Source organism: Hydractinia symbiolongicarpus, chromosome 14 (assembly GCF_029227915.1).
Source record: "Hydractinia symbiolongicarpus strain clone_291-10 chromosome 14, HSymV2.1, whole genome shotgun sequence".
Classification (NCBI taxonomy): domain Eukaryota; kingdom Metazoa; phylum Cnidaria; class Hydrozoa; order Anthoathecata; family Hydractiniidae; genus Hydractinia; species Hydractinia symbiolongicarpus.
This window is the reverse complement of record NC_079888.1, coordinates 16,206,503-16,228,285: the sequence shown is the minus strand read 5'-3', so window position 1 is coordinate 16,228,285 and position 21,783 is coordinate 16,206,503. Positions and strand designations below refer to the sequence as shown.

The 21,783-nt window shown below is 33.6% G+C and overlaps 1 protein-coding gene across 1 annotated transcript; it reads left to right on the top strand.

Moving 5' to 3' along the window:
• Positions 1–1,506: 1,506 nt before the first annotated feature.
• On the top strand, positions 1,507–20,104 carry LOC130625387 (protein MON2 homolog). The gene is made up of 28 exons (XM_057440473.1): positions 1,507–1,853; positions 3,843–3,912; positions 4,064–4,188; positions 4,497–4,628; positions 4,710–4,836; positions 5,830–5,921; positions 6,611–6,736; positions 7,155–7,343; positions 7,732–7,856; positions 8,195–8,452; positions 9,229–9,470; positions 9,711–9,792; positions 10,114–10,360; positions 10,859–11,044; positions 11,226–11,387; positions 11,696–11,797; positions 12,516–12,626; positions 13,373–13,548; positions 13,894–14,056; positions 14,281–14,604; positions 14,678–15,733; positions 16,377–16,497; positions 17,017–17,083; positions 17,217–17,404; positions 18,011–18,106; positions 18,481–18,592; positions 18,853–18,944; positions 19,359–20,104. The coding sequence occupies exons 1-28, from the start codon at positions 1,761–1,763 to the stop codon at positions 19,508–19,510; spliced, it is 5,016 nt and encodes a 1,671-aa protein (XP_057296456.1). The 5' UTR covers positions 1,507–1,760; the 3' UTR covers positions 19,511–20,104.
• Positions 20,105–21,783: the final 1,679 nt, after the last annotated feature.

The window sequence follows — 21,783 nt, the reverse complement described above, 5'->3', positions numbered from 1 at the left end:
CCCGTCACAGACAGACACACTCAGTGTATTATTATAGAGATATTTGTAATAGATTATATTTAGAGAATTCATGTTTATTTTTATCCATATATTTTTTGTTTTCCTTAGTCCTCTTCTAAAGACACTGCATTTGTCCACAGTTGCACAGTGTGTTACCTATGTTACAAGGCTTAACTTTATTCTGGGAGTTTTCAAACTGGCCCATGTTGTGTCTGTTTTTAAAAAGTGTCAATAATAGGCCTGTTCCTTTTTTGGTACAACTTTTGAAAGCACAAGCCCTTTGTCAATAGTTGGGCCTGTCACATCTTATGACACAGTCTTTTAAAAGCATTGGAATTGTTTCTCAATAGTTAGATCTGTCCCATCTTATGACACATTTTATCAAATTGCAAGAGTCCTTATGTACAGTTAAGTTTGTCCAATCCGATGACACAGCTTTTAAAAGCAGGAGATTCCTTTTGACGGGCCGTCCTGTCTAAAGACGAGCCAGTCCCACATCTAAGTTGAACCGGTGTCTGTAGTTGGTCAGAACAGAGCTAGTAGCTACTAAAACATCACCATGTGTCTTTTGCTGATGCTTAAAAATCAGACATGACTTAAGGAAAACTTGGTGAAGAGAATTACCAAAGGGGATCTGTGGAGGAGGGCACATGTGATTTTTCTTAAAAAAATTTTGCAGCTTGTCTAGTATATAGGTTTGTTTGGTATTTAATGAATGAATACAAAGATGTCATATCCTTACCACGCAAAAATTTTCTCATCTGTGATCTATCCCAGCATGTTATTAGAAGATATATTTATTGTTTTAGTTTAAGAGCGTATGTGCCACAATTACGTCTAAAAAATGGCTTAATTTCCCAGTCTATTTTTAGTCTAATTAGCTGATGCAAAGACTTTTGACTGAACGAGCAACTAAACTATGAAAAAGATGGGCTGACTAGATGTGCTTGTCAAGATAATCGTAGAATAAATTAGAAATGACTTCCAAACTAGTCTATACAAAATGTCCTAACTAACCTACTATCATAATTTGATGTGATTGTCCCTTACTGCTAAATTAACAAAAATTTACCTTAAATTCTACAATATATTATATGTCAGAAGATCTTATGAAAAATTCACCCCCTATTTATAAAGAGTTAAACTTGTTAATGGCATGTTTTCCCTCAAATCATAATGGCTACAAATACAAATACAGACCTGTAATTATTGTAAAAGTATATGTCACATGTAACAACCTGTAAATAGTGCAGTGTAGCCATGTGTGAAAAAAAATCATAAAAATTAATAGGCAATAAAGTGTAGGTAAAGAAAGCCAAATCATAACAAAAAACCTTTTCACTGTATCTATAGAATACCATTGCAAAAATTGAATTGCATAGAGAATATTAGCCAATGAGTGGCTTGTTGACTAATTTGATCTTTTTACTATCTTGGTGCATTTGCCACGTCACAAAACTGTAAACTGTTTTTAGAAGCTTCATTATTTCATCATGTGCAATATCGATGTAAAATGTAAATAACATTTCCACCATTTTTTTTTTGACAGTAACTTTTAAAAATGTATATCAGCCTTTAATGTGGCTAAAAATAGCACTGGCATTGGAACAGCATAGGATTTGGATACATAGTGTTTGGTTAGGTTGTCATGTAAAGACCATTATCAATTTTCTAGTCTTGTAGCGTATGAGAGAATTATGCTGCTGTTATTTTAGGGGTAAAATACTAAACTACAAGATATTATGGTGACATGAGAAAAGATGGCAGGTACAGATAAACTTATTGAAGGTCTTCTTACAGATTTCAAAAACATTCACAGTGAATGCAAGAAGAAATATCCCCAAATAAAAGAGGTGTGTAATTTATGTTGTAGATATAATTGAGTGGAAAAAAAACATCACCAGTTTCATCAATTAAATATATTGATTTTGGCCCTATACAGCAGCCATTATCAAGTTATTTACAGATACTATTTTGTAAATAATTATCGTATGATTATTAGTCAGCGAATAGGAATAGCGTAACAGATGCAATATTTCTATTCAAAGCTGGTTTATCCCTATCGATTAATAAATTCTCCTTCAGTTCTAGATCATAATTATTCCTAGCGGTGGAGAGTATCTAGAAATTCTCAAAACAAGGCCTAGACTGACAGTAGAAAACGTGTTCGGATACGGCTAAGAAATAACTTTTAGTCATTTTTTCCGGTTAAAGCTGAGATCCCCATGTGTTCACTGGCCTTTTGATGTCTTAATGTCTTGCCAAAAAAAATAGCGTTGCAGCTATCGTACCTAAATTTATATACGACTTTTGAACGTAGAGGGTCTATCTTTAAAGCGGGTCTTATAGGCCTATCTTTAAAGCAGAAAAAATGGCCAATTTCCAAACCTGAAGAAAAAATGACCTTAACCTTACAAGATGATAAATGCTTCAAGAATGTTTTTTTTAAACAAGCCCGAAGCCTCAGTGATACATTCCCCAGAAAAGGCAATACAATAATAAGTTCACGCTTAGAAACAGTTAATATGATCTTTTTGACTTGAAACAATAATGTCAAGAAATGTCTTAATGCAGAAGTCTATTAAGCTAAAAGGATAGCCATTTCTTAACAATATTTTCTTCAAGTATTTCATTTCGACATGAAAAGTTGAAAAACCTGTCACAATTCTGAAAATTCTAAAAACCAGTGTCGTAACTAGACCTGTTTTATACTCTTGGTCATTTTTCCGGTTAAAGCTGAGATCCCCATGTGTTCACTGGCTCTTACCTTCAAATGTTGTAATGCAGACCTGTCAGGCAAAAAACTAGCAAAATTAGTGTATACACCACTAAAAGTTGGTTTTCTGTAAATTGTGGTTACAAAATTATTATTTTCATGTCTAATATTGATATCAAGAAGTGGTAAACAATTGTTACTTTCACATTGTGGCGTAAAAGATATGTTGGTATGCCTGTTGGTTATGTAAGCCTTGAAGAGGGGAAGATGCTCAGGTGATGAAAAAAGAACAAAGACTTTATCAACATATCTTTTGTAATACAATGTTTAATACAATGGTTTAAATTCCGTAGGAAAGTTATCTAACCAGATTTTTTCATAAAGCGATAAAAAGGTATTAGCTAGACAGAACCATGACAACAACATGCACCTATTTAAACAACCAACCATTAAATGTAAAATAGGAATTTTGAGTAGCTAAGAACAATTGTAGTTTAAAATAAGATTTGTTCAAATTATCAATAGTTTCACAATCAGAAAATAAGTTATCAACACATATGTCTATAGTTTCCAGTAAAGGTATGTTGGTAAAAAGCGAATCTACGTCCAAGCTAGCCATGCAATAAGCCGAATTCTGTTTCCTAATTTCTTCTGCAAATGAGAAAGCAGAAACAGTATATTGGTTTACCGTAATTGGCTTTAAGTACAGTACCAGAAATTTAGCTAGATTGTATGTAGGTGTATCTATGGCCGACTATGGTCTATGGTGGACTACCTTCAACACTACAATTGTTCTTAGCTACTCAAAATTCCTATTTTACATTTAATGGTTGGTTGTTTAAGCAGGTGCATGTTGTTGTCATGGGCTCCCCCCTTGGTTCTGTCTAGCTAATACCTTTTTATGTGAGCTTTACATAAACATACATAAGCCGAAACGTTGTCAATATATTTAATTGATGAAACTGGTGATGTTTTCTTTTCCACTCAGGTGTGTAATTTACTGATTTTTTTATGTTTGTTAAAGAATTGTGTTTATTGTCAGAAATTAAGTTAAATTGCTATTTCAGGTTTTCTTTATGTTTCCACAATTTCACACCCTAAACATGTCATATGTTGTTTGTTATAGGCACTTGAAATAGGAATTGTTAAGTTGCGCATGCTGACTTCTTCTGAGAGTGAACAACAAAAATTTGAAGGTATGTGCGGCAGATGCAAGGAAATTTTCAAATAAGCCGACATGAAATTTGTCACTTGTTTTAATTGACAATGTAGTCATAATCTGTACTTTCCTTTCAAATAAAGTAATTTTAAGTCTTTTAAATCGCTTTTCTTCTATCTATTATTTAGGTCTCAGTCTAAGCACTGAGGTATTTACTCCTTTACTTCTTGGATTGGAATCAAAATTCCCCAAGATTATCCCACTTTGTTTATCATGCCTACAGAAGTTAGCATCTTCAGCAGCTATTGGTGAGGTACGAGGATATGTTTTCTAGATATAACACTAAGTAAAAAAGCTAAGGATAACTGTTTTCATCGTTAAAGATTTGGAACTGTAAAACGTTTGAAAGTTCATTAATAAGAGTTGTTTCTTTTCATTTTTGATTAATTTTCCATATTTTACAAATTCGTTAAATTAATACACCAATGCAATAACAAACAATGACCTGTTCCACTGTTTTTGAACATGAGTTGTTGAGTTAAAGTGGAAATGTTGTTTGCACCAGATATATAACATTCTATAAAGATATTTCTTTACTCAGCTTGTTAAATTTTGTAACAGGGTTATGCTGGTAAGGTCATTTCACAACTTGGTTTATTGGCTGACGATGATATTGAAGATCTTCGCATTCTGCAGACCATTATTGTTATGCTAACAACTTCCAATGTGGTCCAGAAAGACCCACTTGCTCAGGTGAGATCAAAACTTTCTCATGTGTTATTGAATGTTGTGCTCGCCTGGGTAAATTATATAATCTGAATTTTAATTTTCTAGACATTGGTGTTGTGTTTTAAACTTTATTTCAACCAAGATGGTACTACCAGCAACACAGCATCTGCAGCTATTAGACAAGGAGTTTCAGTTGTTGTAGATCGTATGATTGAAGAAGACAAAACAAAAGGTATATATAACAGAGAGAAATGAACAAATGAGAATTTTATTTAAAAAATATGGTGCAAGATATTCATGTTTTTCTTAGCTGTTTTGTTGTGTCAAAATAAGTCACAATAGTATTCCTAATTCACTGGATTTTTGTTTTCTACATTTTTTAGTAATTTTTTCTTTTACTTGTAAATTGTACATTTCTTCAAAAAGTGAATAGTTTAATTAAACCTGAACAATGTGCACTAAAAAACATAATATTTAATTTTTGAAGCCTAGTTTTTTTAGTATAAAGGAATACTTTATATTTAAGTAATAGCAATTTTTGAGATTTTCTGTCAAATGATTCCTTGTTCCAGGCGTCGTAATTTTTTGCTGACGGCCCTATAACTTGGGATGTGCATGTTAGTTTGCAATAAGTTTTGTAAGTAAACATATAGGGCCTATACAAGCCCACCCAAAAAGTTTTATTGCAAACCAAGATGCAGATGCTAAGTTACTGGGTCATTGGAAACAAGCAACAGATTTTCATTTTGGTTTGAATTAATTCATCTGAATAAGAAAGTTCGAAATATGGTTATATTTGCAGATTATTTTTATTTTTTTCTAAATTCTTTAACTACATTATATGGAAAAATAATACAAATAATAATAATACAAAAGGTTATGTAATTGCTAATATTCTTACGAAAGCCTTAAGAAAGTTAAATATATTTGTAGCATGTTGATAAAAATCCTCACAATTCAGTCCAAGGCAGTGTGGTACACTGGTTTTTGGATACAAAACTAACAAATTAAAAACAAATGTTTACATAAACGCCAACGACTTAGCAGTTAGCTTTTTAATTTTGATTAATTTATAATATATATTTTATAATTTGTGAAATTCTTTAACGGTAATATTGTTTCCTTGAATAAGCACATAACTTCTATCTTAATTTAACATCAAATTTAGCTTTAAGGTCAAAAATTTGTGAAATAAAATATGTTTATAATTTTTATTTATTTGTAGTGGATAAAGATGCCGAAGAATCAATTTCGCCACATCCTAAATGTCCCCGGACGTTGCGACCAAGAGCCCAGGATGCTTATTTGTTATTTCAGGTATCTATCTACTAAGCACCACAATTAATAGATAATTGTCTTTACAATGTTTTAATTAAAAAAAAAAAAACAATTGAATTTATTTATATATTCATGTAAGTAAATGTGGTTTTCAGGAGTTAAAATACTCTGTCCCACCTTTGCTAGCATGGAAAATAGACATAAAGTTGAAAGTGATAATGATGTTAATGAGTACTAAACCCTCAAGCTAAATAGATGTAAACATAAACTTTTTGTTTACTGTACAGAAATGAAAATGGTTCAGTTGAGCGCAGAGTGTTTTTCATTTGAAGACAAATTGCAATTAATTATAACAATTGATGTGAAAACTTTTAAAAATCATATAAGTTAAGTTTATGTTCTGCGTTCAGTGCTGTTGCTGTAAAGATTATTTTCAAAAAACCAATATATTTTTTTACTTTTTAGGCCTATTTTATTTCAGATTTAATGCCACCAATATTCAGCATGCTTTTTTTGTTTGAAAAACAAGTTATGCCAATGTAATGTAAGGTGTGGACGTTATAAGAAAAACCTTAAACAATAAAGAAAGAAAAAAAAAATGAAGAACACACTGTTAAACTTTGTACCATATTACTTGAAAATGGGTAGTACTGTGGTGCATTACTTAAAATGGATTAAATAAGAACCTGACTCAGCTCTGCATTGTACTAAAACTATTATTATTTCAGGATTTATGTCAACTCACAAATGGTGACAATCCATACTGGTTACAAGGAATGAAAACAATGACAAGAACGTTTGGTTTAGAATTATTAGAATCCATTCTAAGACATTATCCAAAAGCATTTCTTGACGTGAGTTAGCCTGTTTATTTTTTTGAAAGTTGATCAGGCATATTGATTTTTTTTAAATACTGAATTAAGTGTTCTATGTGGCGTACAATCTATAACGTAGCGTATCTGGCCAAGGAAATTATAATCTAGGCACTCAATATAAGAAAAACAAAGTTTCAAACGTTTGAAAGTTGTTTCATTTTTATCCCTTGGTGTGATATAAAAAGTATAAGGGTAGAAACATCGATACATATTTAGAGAAACAAAATACTGACGTAACAACTGTTAACAATGCAAATTATATTTGTATAGTTCCTTGAACGACCTAAAAACAGAAAGTTTTTTAGTGATCCAATGTTCGCCAGTTGAAAGAAAATAGTAACTAACTTCCTATTTACTCTCTGATACCTTATGAATTGTATTTATTTATTTATTTTAGCATCCAGAATTTAGTTTTCTTTTGAAAGAACGTATATGTCCACTGATCATTAAACTTTTTTCTCCCAACATCAAATACAAACAAGGGGGACAAACCACACCAACAATAATTGAAAAGCCTGTTTTTTCCGTCTCAGTTCGGTTGCTACGCATTGTTTCTGTTCTAATCAAGCAGTTTTATACATTACTTGTAAGTTTTTTTATATTATTTTTAAATGTTTTTGATTCATAACATGCTTTATTTTTTTAATTGGTTTGAACCTCATTTTTAAATATGATTAGTTTTTGAACGGCTAGAATAGACTTTTAGCCCCAACCTCTTTAAAGAAAAAACTATGCAATGGCGAAAAGCATCAATCCAAAATGTTATTGTATATTATTTAGGCTACTTTCCTATCCAGCATTAATCGATCTATAAAAATACAAAAACTTAGAGCTCTAAGTATTAGCTCTTTTCTGTTTACATATTTTTGCTTTTCTTTCACCTAAATGTTTTTCAAAGAGTTGTAGGGTGTAGACCAGGAATACCACTGTCATTATTTGTCATTTATATTTTGTGTTATTTTTTTTTATTGTAGGTTACAGAATGTGAGATTTTTTTGTCATTACTTGTGAAATTTTTGGATGGAGACAAACCATTCTGGCAACGAGCTTTAGCACTAGAAGTTCTTCTTAGCCTTTGCGCCCAGCCACAAATATTAAAGTAAGTCATTGATTACTGTACAATATTTTGGCCTTTTCTTATTAACAAATTGCAAAAAAGATGCAATTGCAAAAGGGATACTATGCATAATTGGAAACAGATATGACTCTGGGAGATGCACCAAGAATTGTGTGTGGAATATTGTTATTTTAAATGATTGAAATCAGAGATTTCAAAATTGTTTTTTTTTTGAAACATAAGTATTTTTATTGGAGTATTTGTTTTGACTGTCTCATGTAGCATGTCTGACTTTTAAAGTTGGTCCTTTGTGACCTTTTTATTTTGTGAATCAAACAAGGTAATTTTATTTAAAAGGGTTGTGTGAATCTTTCTTCTAGGTCATTTTGTCAATATTACGACATGCAAGAACACTCAACAAAAATATTCCAACTTATATGTGAATCGCTTGGTGTGTTTATACAATCACTTTTGGCCAAAGCTGCATCACAAGCTGTATCCAATCAAAACGTAGCTAACTCACCAACATCAACCAACTCAGTTCCTGTGGATAAATTAACCAATCAGTCAGGATTTTCATACAAAGGAGGGTGGATACCAGTCCCTAATATCAGTCAATCGTCTCCTAAACCCGTTTAGTAAGTGTACACTATGAAGATATTTGTAGTAAAACTAAGCCGGGTAGGGAATGTAAAATTTTACTTGACATCTCAACTGACAATAGAACTTCCTGTTGACATTTATTAGAATCAAATGTACCATGTATGTATGAGCTATATGTGGTCCTGAGATTAACGTACAGTCTTCACTGAAGTTGGGCTTATTGTCACAAGGGTTTATCTGCTGGATTGCTTATACTGCCCACAAATATATGAAATTTAAAAACGGCTTTACAAGTTGTTCATATTTTTCAAGGAATATCTTAAACAATGTTAATATTGCTTATTTTATTTTGGTCTTTGAATAATAGGTTATCGGGTTGTTATGGACATTTACAAAATAATAAACTCCTTTTTCTAATAGGTCCCCCTCCAATAAGCCTGCCCCTTTAAAATCTTTGATTAATAAACAATTATCACTGGAAAAGGTTTAATGAAGTATTTTTAGTGAACAACATTTCAAATTTTCTTGTTGTTGACATTTTTATTGCCTTATTATTAAAAACTGGTTGTTAGCCTGTGGGAATTCCAGAGATTTGCGAATTTCACAACATGCATCCGTTTCTCATTTAAATTTCTTTTGTTTGAGTATGGGCATACATAAATGAAGTTACTCTGGAAGGGGAGGGGAGGAAATCGTTTTTAGCAGACAAAATACAGCGATAGAAGTAGAGATGTTTCCACTACACCTTATGATGTGGAATGTATATACTTATTAATAAAGAAAAAAAAGTAACAACTCAATTTTATTTTAGTCTAGAACAGTTGGAGTATAAAAACGAAGGTGTCAACGTATCTGAGTCCTATGTGATGCAAGTAGTTTTCTCATGTGTCATGGAAATATGTCAAGCTGTTGATATCTTAATACTTAACAGACCGTCAAAACAAAAGAAAAAAGAAGTAAATGGCGAAGTTGAAGATATCAAACATCAGGATAAAACGGGACTTGGTTCTGAAGCTTGGAAACACAACCAGCCATTGGATGTTGAAGATGAAGGTGGGTTGTTTCTCATTTATTACTCTCTGTGCTTTTACAAGTTTTACAAGTGTGATATTTCAAAAGTATTCACATGCTATTTATAATATAGTATGATTTCTATTATTACTTTTTCTTTGAAATAAAAATTCTTTTTATTTTAATCAGTTCATCAAAATCAAACAATCAGAAATCATTCACAGTATTTGTTACTTATCTCTTGCTACACCATATTGCTATTATTTACATATAATGTTTTAGACATGAAGCCTGTATGGGTTAAGATGATTGACTGTTCATGGAGTCACATGTTAACAACCCTTACCATATTACTGGAAGCCTGGTTAGTTAAATGATTTACTTGTAATTTTTGCTTCATTTTAATGTATGCAGTTATCATGGAAGTCTCAGTAAGCAGTAATACTTGGTAGATCAATTACTAAGGCTATTTTGTTAGTAGTAAGAACAGTGTTTTTTTTTCTGTGTGTCTACTATTCGCTTTAATAATTGTAAGCTAATGGTTAATATAGCATTAGTGTGACTGGATTGTTGTTTCAGTCGTTTCTTAGCAATGTTGTTATTTTTTTACAATTGCTGTTAGTAGCTTTTCAGTTGTTGATTTTACAGACATACGCTATTAATAAAGTTATTCCTTTTTTATTAGCACAGACGAGCCTGCAACGGATCAGATCTTAAAATCATTGCAAACGTTTGCCAGTGTGTGTGGCCAACTTGACCTGAACTCAAATCGAGATGCTTTTATTTCATGCATTTGTAAGATGTCTTTGCCTGAAAACTATGCTGCAAATAATCTTCATGCTTTGTTGTCAAAGCAACCAAGTTACGATGTCAATTTTATTGGTGCATTGAAAACAGAATCTTTGAATGATTCATCAGGAAACAACATTGTGGTTAGTTTTTATGTTAAACTGATTAATTGATTAACTAGTCAAGAGAGGCAAATAGTTACAGTGATATATTTTTATGATGTCACCAATGATCCATTAATATACCCAAAATTCTTTTTTCAATAACTTTAGATAAATGGTTGTATTGACATTAAAATGATTTTTGATATTTCATTAACCTATCGGTTCAGAAACAAGTATTTTAGGACAGTTTGGGAAAGTTGACAATTTTACTGTTATAGGGGGTCCCCAGTAACCCAGCGGGAACAATAACTGGAGTTACGAGCCTGTTTCTTCTTGGCCTAGTGTATTCGCTGATGCTTTTTTTGTGTTGTTAAAATAGGTGGCAAATGTAATATACGCTTGTAATTTCTGGTGTTCAACCTATTTTCAGTGTAGTAAATATCTTTTCAATATAAAAAGGCATAAAGCCATTTGGATTTGAACAGTGTAATGGATGTATGGTTTTGTTGGTTGTTTATTATTTTTTTTGGTTTATAGATGACAGTGAAAAACATACAATGTATGCGTGCGCTATTAAACTTGGCGCATTGTCATGGCGATATACTTGGCACAGCTTGGTATTTATCTTTAATGACGCTGCAACACCTGACGCAAATCCTAGGTTTAAAATTATCATCAGGCGGAAGTTTTAAAACCATACAAGCAAACGAGCTGCCAAATTTGGTATGAGTTTTTGATATGCAAATATTGAGTTAATTAGTACACCGAGAACCTTTTTTTTTAGAAATTTTTAACAAGTATTTTCTGCTTATTCGTGACTTCATGTAACATCACAAATTATTCCATCAACAGTATCTTAAAATTTACATCAGGAATGTAGTTTTATGCCTTTTTTATCTTCTAGATCATTAGTCAATCCATGATGGCAGATTTACCAATTCTTTCATCAATGCTATCACGTTTATTTGAAAGTTCACAATATTTGGATGATGTTGGTGTTCACCATTTGGTCAGTGCGTTATGTCGTTTGTCTACAGAAGATATGGAAAATGCAATTAATAATAAGGTATGAATTTTCTGAAAACTTGGTATAAAAACACCTTTTACTACATGCATTTAACAGAGTCTTTTTAATTAAGGTAAAAGGTAGGTGGTATGATAAATAATGATGGTGATGATGATGTGTAAAATCTCGTATCTTGTGATGTTTCTACTGTTTGAAAAAATGAAGACATAAGTAACTGTTCTGTTTCTCAGAGATAACATTATTCGTGTGAAAGAAGAAATTATAAACCTGTGTGTCAAAATTGCAAATGCTTATAAACTCAATACATTTTAATTTCGTTTGCTTACCAGTATGTTGTTATATTTTAGGAACCAAGTTTATTTGCTGTAGCTAAAATGTTAGAGACTGGTCTGGTTAATTTAAATCGTTTACGTGTTTTATGGAAACCACTTACCGCTCATTTATTGGAGGTTTGTAATTTACTCTGTGTTTGAGATGCTGAGTTTTATTATATATTTTTTGCAATTGGATCTTCTTTACACAGTTGTGGTTAAAGAGGCACTAATGATGCTGGACAAATGTAGGATCTCCAAGAGCATCTTGGGCAATGTTTAAACAACTGAGAAACCTGTAATAATGCAAACCCAAATTGTGTAATTGTATCTAGACGTAACACAAGCCCACATCCAAATTATTATACTTACAATGGAAAAAACATAAATAAATATTTATTTTGGCAAAAGACAAGGAAAGGATATACTCAGCCTTTTTAACTCGCGTCAACAGTTGGTAATCGCGAATGAAAAAGCTGATGTTCTTTAAGTTGCATGTAAATTGTAACTAAAGTTTTGCCCCTGTTGTCTATTGACATATTTCCAAAGTGTTCACTAAATTCTTGGACACAGCATGATTAGAACCCTGACCGATGTGTAATACAAGCTTGTCAATGTGAAACAGGAAAATGACATTTTACGTCAGCAATTTTTTGCGTACTCTAAATAAATGAAATTAGAAAGCCTGATACTGTGCATGACAAATCTATAAACATTACTTGCTCTTTTCAGTTGATTTGTAAAGTTCATAACATTTTACGATAAAGCCCCACCATAGATTAAAAGCTATATTTAAGGGTTTATTCATCCAACTCTTCAACAATTTGAGAATATTTTGTTTACCTTTCTCCTCCAGGTAACACAGCATCCTCATAGTAGGTTACGTGAATGGGGAGCTGATGCATTAACAGCTTTGATAAAATCGGCTATTTTCCATGACCACAAACCACCACTCACCGAAGATTTAGTAAGTAGACTTAACAGTAGCGTTTGTATGTAGAGTTGTTTGAATGGAACGTTCCCATCACACCAAAGTTTACTCCTTTATTTGTCTTGTCATCAGTTGATGATTTTATACCTGCTACAACAAATCACATAAGACCTCCCAGAGTTTTTGCATCTCATCCAAGCTTATAAATAAGAAAATAACACTCGAACAATAAATCACTCGCCCGAGGTTACAATAATTTAGACTGGGCGAGTATCCTGAATAAATGGAATACGTATATTTTATTACAAATTTTTACCTATTTTATATATCTTTTTTTATTTATTTTGGTTGTATTTTACTGCAAATGATAAGAAAGATAACATTAATATCATGTGAGAAGAATTAATATTGCTCAGTTAGACAAACTTTTTGTGGAATTGGGGGATCAAATAATGGCTCAGCTAATTTTTCATCTGTCAGAATCGGGCGGTTCTTTGCGTAAGCAAGAGCAATCACTCTCCCCTTATATAAAGGCCTGCTCATTGTATCTGTTTGCGCAACCGAAAAATTGTAGTACAGAAACCTGAAATGTGTATATTAAAGAACCTGTGGATTTATCCGCAGGCAACTGACTATTCTATATTATAGCCATATTCTTTTTCTGCGTGATTCGATAGCTGTGCCACGGATACACGGAAAAGCAAACAGGCTAAGCTACTTCATAAAAAGGATTGGGCTATCGACTAGTTTACGCATCAATTTTGTTATCTTATTTTTTATAGTCATTGCAGTTGATGATTTTATACCCACTGCAACAAATGGCGACAATAACTTTCTCAGATGTGCGCCAACAACAATTCGAATGTACACTGAACATATTACAAGAATGTGCACCACAGCTAGCTACTGCATGGCCTGTTGTTCTACGTATTATTGGCTCAGCAACCAACCAGCAAAAGTAGGTCATGTAATTGTGTAACTTATGTGTCTCATGCTTATGTCGACTTATGATGCTTTTGCAGTCCACGCAACACCTGCTTCAAATGTGTTTGTTTCAAGCTAAATATTTTTTCTACAATTTATGCATTTTAAACCCCGTAACTTTATGTATTTATCATTTATTTGACCTTATCACTTTTTCCCAAAGTTTATGCAGTGAAATCTTTGGTATCGTATTTTGAAGCTTAGTAAAATCAAGATAGTTCAATCAACAGTTTTCTGTGTTTTAAATTTTTTCAAAATAAAATGTTGGATTTCTGGGGGAAAAAAGCAAATCATCATGATGTATTTTTAATCCTTTTAGTGAATCAATCATTCGACTGGCTTTTCAGAGTCTGCAATTAGTTGTGACAGATTTCTTACCCATAATTCCTTGCTGGTGTCTACAAGTTTTGGTAGATGTGGCGGGAAAGTTTGGTTTGCAACCGAATGAGATCAACATAAGTCTGACAGCCGTTGGATTGCTGGTACGTTTAAAGAAAATGAACGTCTGAAAATATTTTTTGTTTGAAGGTCTGGATAGAAAATGATTGATTTCATAAAATTGTCTATACAACCTGAGTAAGGTCTAGTAAGAGTTTTTCCTCACGTGTTTCTACCTTAAATGTGATTAAAAAAGAAGCAAGCATGACCTTATACCTCTCTCACTTGTAATCATTACAATCAATAAAAACTCCTGCTTTTTTTTCAGTGGAATCTTTCAGATTTCCTTTATCAAAACCGAACGTCACTAAAGCACGACTTAGAAAACTACATGAAATGTCAACCTGATCTCGTCAAAAAGGAAGAATCGAACGGAAGTAGCCCGATTCATAATGTCGAACTTTATCCGACATTGGACACCTCGGTACCTCCTTTTGATTCAGCGTGGATGTGTTTGTATGGGAAACTAGGCGACCTGTGCGTAGACCCTCGTCCTGCTGTTAGAAAAAGTGCTGGTCAAACGCTATTTTCAACTATTTCGGCTCATGGTGGATTGCTGGAAAATGCAACATGGTATACCGTGCTGTGGAAGGTATTTGTTTGTACTTCGCATTTATTTTGAACAAGAATTCAGGTTTATCAACATTTAATTTTGCTTCGCTTAGGTGTTATTCCCTTTGCTGGAAAAAGTCAAAGCTATGTCTTCCGTTGCGGCTGATTGTCCTCCTCCCTCAGACAACACTGCGTTGCCTGGCAACATTCTTATACATCACTCGCGTGACACTGCTGAAAAACAATGGGCTGAAACATGCGTCTTGTCATTGGCTGGAGTGTCAAGAGTTTTCAGTACGAGGTCACACATACTTCAAAAGCTCGAAGATTATCCGCGTGCGTGGGCATTGTTACTAGAAATGATTGAGGCTAGTGCATTAACTAAAAACTCGGAAGTGGCTTTAAACTCGTTGAAGAGTTTTCAGGAGATTGTGAATTACGATACTCGGCCAACTGATACTCAGACGAAACAGGGAAGCGAAGGAACACCTGCGTTCACAGATGTACCCGACGCTGAGCTTGATTTGTGGATTAATGCGTGGAGAGTGTGGCAGAATATCGGAGCAAACTCGATGGAGAGCCCACACTTCCTGAGAACTGTAAAGGATAGTAACGGCAAAACAGAGATGAAAACAATATACCCCTCGCAGCCATTTTTAACTGCCCTAGTCAATATATTCCCGCCTTTGTTAGCTCGTATTTATACACGATTTGGTATAGGCGATTTACAACGTCTATGTAAAGTGCTACAGCGTGCTGTATCGATGCCATTACACTCTGACACGTCACCGTTTCTGCTACCTACCTTCCACCACGAGGCTGTATTGTCCCCTCTGCAACAATCTGTGTTGAACTCCCTAAAGGCGTTGCTTGTGGAAGTTCCACAGCTGCAGAATAAGAACATTTTAGAACACAACGAACACCAGCCTATGTACCCAACTTTGTTTGCTTTGTTACTTACTTTTGTCGAGTACGCGAGTTGCCCACCAAAAGTCGAATCGCACGATAAAGAGAATTTCACGCATATACGCGGGCGTGCTGGGGAATGGGTGGTGATGAACTATGTACCACTAGCCGAGAACAGCATGAAGATGATCCAGGAGTTGTACGAAGCGAGTCATTCTATAGAAACTGTTATTCAAGAGAACGTGTTACAGAAAATTATAGAGGTTAGTTTACTGGTTTCTACTTTTGGCATGCTGTTATCGTCAGGGTAATTCATTATAGTACCTGCTTTCTTTAGTCCTTTTGAAATTGCGTCAGTATAATATACTGACATGTTTTGACTTGTTTTTCAACTGAGAGTAACATATCTTTTAATTGCTGGCAAGTTAAAACATTAAAAAAATACTTCACCCATGCAATCTTTTACGAATTAAACAGAAAAGGATGACCCAACTCTGTTTGCATTCGGTCTGTGCTATTATATTCTTATAGCTTTAGAACGTTATACGGCCGAATCTAAGGTTTTGCATACATTTTACTTTCTCTTGGCAAAAAGGCTAATAGCTTTTTTGTCGGAAATCTTTTTTGACTTACTTTTAAGCTTATTTTGGTAGCTTTCTTATAAACGTGCTTCTTATCCAAAATTCTATTTAATTTATTGTATAATATACTTAACTAATCTGTGTTGTTTCTTAATCAAGTCGTTTCGATTTTTATGCGAGCAAACGATATTTTGAATGTCGGCGAGTGTAGTGTCTTACTTAAGTGATTTTCATAAAATAAAAAAAAATTCTTCTTGTAGAAAAAAAAGAATGAAAAACTCTCGTTACAAATAATATATGTATTTGCTCTGTTTTTATTATGTAGACACTTCATTTACCGATGAAACTGAAGTACGCGTGCCCGGCCCAAACCACATGGAAGCTAGCAGTAGACTTGTTATTAAGTGTCCTTCATAGCGGATTGAAGACGCATATGGATGGAAATGGTAAGGTGTACTTCTATCACTCCTTGTCATGTTTTTATAATGTCTTCTCTCTCTCAGTACCTCTATTATATTATGGAAAGAAACAAACTCTTTCATTTTTTGCACGATCGACCGTCTAGTTTCCGATTGGTCGTATTTTTTCCCCTTTCCTAAGGCTGTGTACACACGTATGTTTTTACATATGATCTCACTTTTTTTATGTAAGCATATGCTTTATATGAACATTAGGCTAGGGTTTCAGGTTAAGACAATGGGTCTGTTGTATTTCAACAGAGTAATAAGAATAATGACCAGTCTGGTTAGAATTTTGACATTCTTATATAAAAAGGCGTGTATGTTTGAGGTTGTTTCTATTAACAGAAAGCGGTAAAAAAGGGATTGGTAAGGGAGTTGCCAGTGTAGGAAGGGGGGCAGTTAAAAGACAAAAGGGTGACAAGGTCAGGGCGTGGTTTAGCACGTGTAAAAGAGACCTTGTTTGTTCAAACCAAGGAGGTTTAAAATTTTTATATTCTGTTGTAGCTGATGACTTTAAAGACATGTGGATGGCACTAGCTGTAACATTGGATGATTTTTTATTCTCCCTGAGGTATGTTTTATAATTTTGTGTGGAAGTTTGTTTAAAATTTAATGAAACTTTTAACAATATGCAATAGGGCTTTGGTTATCGAATTGGGCGACTTAAAAACGCTTGTAATGTTAATTTTTTGTCATTCTTTCAGCCCTCCACCAGACACTCAAACATTAGAACAACATAAACAAGATGAAAAAATTGATGTAAAAATTTTAAAGTTAATTCGCCAAGATATTTTACCCTATTCTCCTTCTCTTCCAAACGATTTTGTGGAGAGTCTGATGAAACTTTTAAATAAAGGATCGATACATTCTGCTACACCGAGCATGTTTGATAGTAAGTTGATTTTATTATTATTATTCCAAATATTTTTACAGGATAGCCACTTTAGTTTTGGAAACACTGTTATCAATGTGGGTCCTGTGTCCTTACGTATACACCGGTATACCTACCCAATTTCCCTCACATGCCATTGTTGACCCGTAGCTGTGGTAAGGGCACTTGCTAAACATGCTCGCGCTGTGGACCGAACCATTGACCTTGTGATTGCGAAGCGAACTTCATAACCACAAGGCCACGCGCCACACTTTTTGTTTGTTTGGTTGTTTGTTTGTTTTATGTTTGGATTTTGTTTGTTTGTTTGTTTTTCCGGTTTCTTTGTTTGTTTATATAATTTATATATAATTTATGTGTCATGCTTTATGCTTAATGCTTAGTTCACTTGTTTACTCGTTTGTTTTATTTTTTTGTGTTTTGCTTGTTTCTTTGTTTTTGTTTTATGTCTGAATTTTGTTTGTTTGTCCGTTTGTTTGTTTGTTTTTGTCGTTAACTTTGTGTTTTCAGCTTTGTTTATATGTCATACACTCTATGATTTGGTTGGGAACCTAATGTTAAAAATATAACGAGTTTATCCTCAACAGAAGTAACTATTATTTTAAACAGGCGATACTATTGCATTCCCGATGAAGGAAGACTTCGCCAAGCTTTGCTTTGAAACTTTACTGCAATTTTCATTCTTCAAAGAAACTGACAATGAGGGTATGTGCGTATATTTTTTGAGTCTACCTCTACCTATGTTTATCTGAACTTATCACATTGATGCCTAAAAAGCCTCAACTTAACATAGCCAAGCAACTCTCGGTAATGCTTAGTATTTTCGATATACTAATACAATGATAACAGGACCAGGGTATTCAAAAATTAATCAAGCTCACTATTTGTATGGTACACGACTTTTAGAAGAAGAAGCAGAAATGGAAAGTATACTAGGAGATGAAACTTTTTATCCAGTAAATAATAGCAAAGAATTTCTAAACATGCTACTTGAATCTTTAAAGCTATAGTTACACGTATTTATATGTGCAACTAATTTTTTCATTCATCATTTCTCATCACAACCATTTTTTGTTTAGAGGACAGTACATTGTCTCGATTAGCTTTGTCTTCATTACTTGATCGTTGCAAGAACGTTTTAAAGAAATATTCAGAAGATGAAAGACTGAATGGAAACTTTCCTTTACCGAGGTTTGTTGTGGATTTACGTCGTGCGATGAATTAATTCAAGATGGGTTTAAGGGATGTTGTTAAATTAAAGTTTTATCGGGAATCTTGCTCGCCATTTTAACTACACGTTTAATAAACTTTAGTAGTGCGTTTCAACTAAGTGTTTTGTCTTAACGAACTTTTTCCATGTATCGCTCTCAAAAGCAATAAGAGATGTCACACGTCATGCGTTAGGTTGTTGTGCTAAATGAATACCAGGGTCACGTTTTAATATCTTTCAGAGCTCGGATGTTTGAAATGTCATTCGCCATCAAAGCCATCAGTACGCTGTTATCATCGTTGAAGAAAACTGTGGAGAGCAAGCCTGATATAAGTAAGTTCACTCTGAATGGACGTACAGATTAAATTGTTTTCCAAAGAAGCCGTTTTCATTTCCTTCTCTACTTGTATCCGAGTCCTTTGCAACGTATTGCAACATCGTTTTTCGAAAAAATTTAACAAACGCTCCCGGGCGTTGTTTCAAAAAATTACGCGACCATAATTTACCATTTTTTTAAATATATCGTCATCAGGGGAAAGTTGTCAGCATGTTTTCGTGGGAGGCCGATTCTGTTAAATTTCTTAGTCGGTCTGTTCTAAAGTAAAATTGTTGGAATTTTATTACCTGTATTCCAGCACACACCGAGAAGTCAGCCATGTTTTGTTTCCCTATGTTTCACTGGTTTCACTTAAGTGTGTTTAAGTGCAATAACAGAGTACGTATCACCACGGTTTTTACTTTTTTTAGTTGATGCCAACATGTGGAATAACGTAATTGGGATGTATCCAGTGATCTTAGATTGCGTCACGTGTAGCTCCGAGCAAGTCAGGCATTCCTTAAAAGAGGCGTTAATAGAGTTTCAAGATTTATTAGCACCGCCTGCTGTGGTGAATATGTAAATGTGTTCTCTGAATCGTGTCGTGGTGAACTCTCGAAAGAACAAATGTTTAACTATAGTAACAGCTGGATATATATTTTTTTCTCGCATTTTGAAAATATTTATAATTCTTACACATTTTTATGGTCCCTCGCTATTAATTCGAACGTCTTGTTCATTTATACGATTTTCATAGTTACATTAACTTGAAATCAAGTAAAGCCAGACAAGAACAAGTAACACCAAATATTAAAACTAATAATGTTAACGAAACAACCGCTATCATGTTAGTAAAGATTTTAACGTTCTGTTTTTTGTTTTGTTTTTTATGTTTTTCTGGATTTTTTTATGCAGAAGATAGCTAAAAGCATGTTATTCTTTCGCAAAGTATTTTTATTATCGAATTTTCTAACCTTTGCCACAAAAAATCTGACCAATCGAGATCATATTTTTGAATTGATAATGTCAGGTAAGGGAATCTTAAGAATTTAATTTAATGTATTTTATTATTGTAAGCTGACAAATACATAGTTTCCAGCAATGTATTGACACGCTGGCAATTAATTTGAAGTAAGCTGTGGGTGTATTATAGAATATTCCAATTTAAATTTCCTAACTCGTGTCTCTTCTCTGTTTGTCTACTCCCCTCCCACCCCTTTCTCAGCATCAATAAGAGGTGAAAGTGGATTGTAAGCTTTTCTTAAATAACTTTATTTCATATTTTTATAAAGAAAAACCATGAAAACAGTAACAATTAGCACCCTCTTATGAGCGTTCATTCAAGAAAACGTAATAAGTTCCTGAGCGTATCAACAGAAGTGCGGAAACAGTCTCCAAAATAGGGTGTTATAAAAGACCGTCATAAAGTGGACGTCATCAAAACCTTTGAGAAAAGAACGGATGGAAGTTACTCAACAAAAAAAATTTTATTTTGATGTGCAACTTCGTCTAGCCGGATAGGATCTAATTGCCAGTATAACCTAAGAACTTGAGAGAGGGTCTTTCTTGTAAAACTATAAACCGGATATCAAAAAATTTCCAATTTTATTAAATTTAGGGTAAAAATCTCAGGAAACAACTTCATCCCCGAAATCCCTGATATTAGAAAAGGATAAATAGGCCTTTTGATCGAGGCTGATTAAAAAAAGTTTCGTTTTTGAAATTAGCTCCATCACCGATCTTGTTTAAAAACATTTGAACAATCACTTTTACATCATAACGCACCTCGTTCCCAGGGTTTGTTGATATGGGATGGTCAAAGCGGTCATCCTAGTCCCTAGAGTTTGTTTCCTGATACTGCTAGTGCCTTCTAAATGTTAATTAAGTAAAAAAAACACCGTTCATCCTCGTCCCCAGAAGCGCACTGGTCGAAATAAAACTTTACATTATTCCAGGAAATTAACAATGCACAAAATTACGCGTATTTGAAACTATGCGTTTATTTAATTTCCCCTATTTTAGTGTAACGTGAATATCCAGGACGATAAAAAAGTTGTCAGTTAATTTAAAACCTGTAAATACAGTTTAAAAATATATCTTTTTAGCCATTGCATTACATGCGCATACTTTGTTCTTTTTGATTGACTGACGCAAAAAGAGTTAGTACTGTCCTGATGCAGTTCACCCAACTAATGTGATTAAGGCAAGCTGCAGGATAGCTGACATTGTTGACGTTTTGAAAAAACATGAAAAACTGATTGCCAGCCTATGAACCCGTTCTCCGAAATAAGTATAATATATTTCCTGATTCGCGTTATTAATGCTTTTTGCTAGTCAGTTGAATTCTTTTTTATAAGTTGTTACAGACATGCGCGTTAATTTTCTTCGTGTAAATTTCATGATCGTTAGTTTTTAACCTCTTCTTGGGTTAACGGGCTTTTTCATCAACCTTTTAGGGGACCATGGGATTTTTTAGGTTATGGTACAGAATCTTGATTTTATCTAGGTTTTATCCTTACTATGGGGGAGAGATGGTAGCCGAAATAGCAACGGCGGAGAGGAAGCTAGAGAAAAAAAAACTAGATTACAATACTACAGAAATGGCTGAATAGACTCTGAAAAGGGTAGTGCTACAGTTGATAGTGTAAAGGTTTTCAAAATTGTGCTTTTTCTGCTAAACGACTGTTTTTGTTAACTGGTCCTGGACATCAAAACCACTGTAAAATGACAGTTAGCTACAGCTAGCTAAGATTCACCTTCCCTCTTCCCTTTTTAGTTGGTTGATTTTGATTCTAGTGTGCTAAAGATTGATAATACACCTTGCTGGCTAGCTATATAAGTGTTCCTCCTTATACT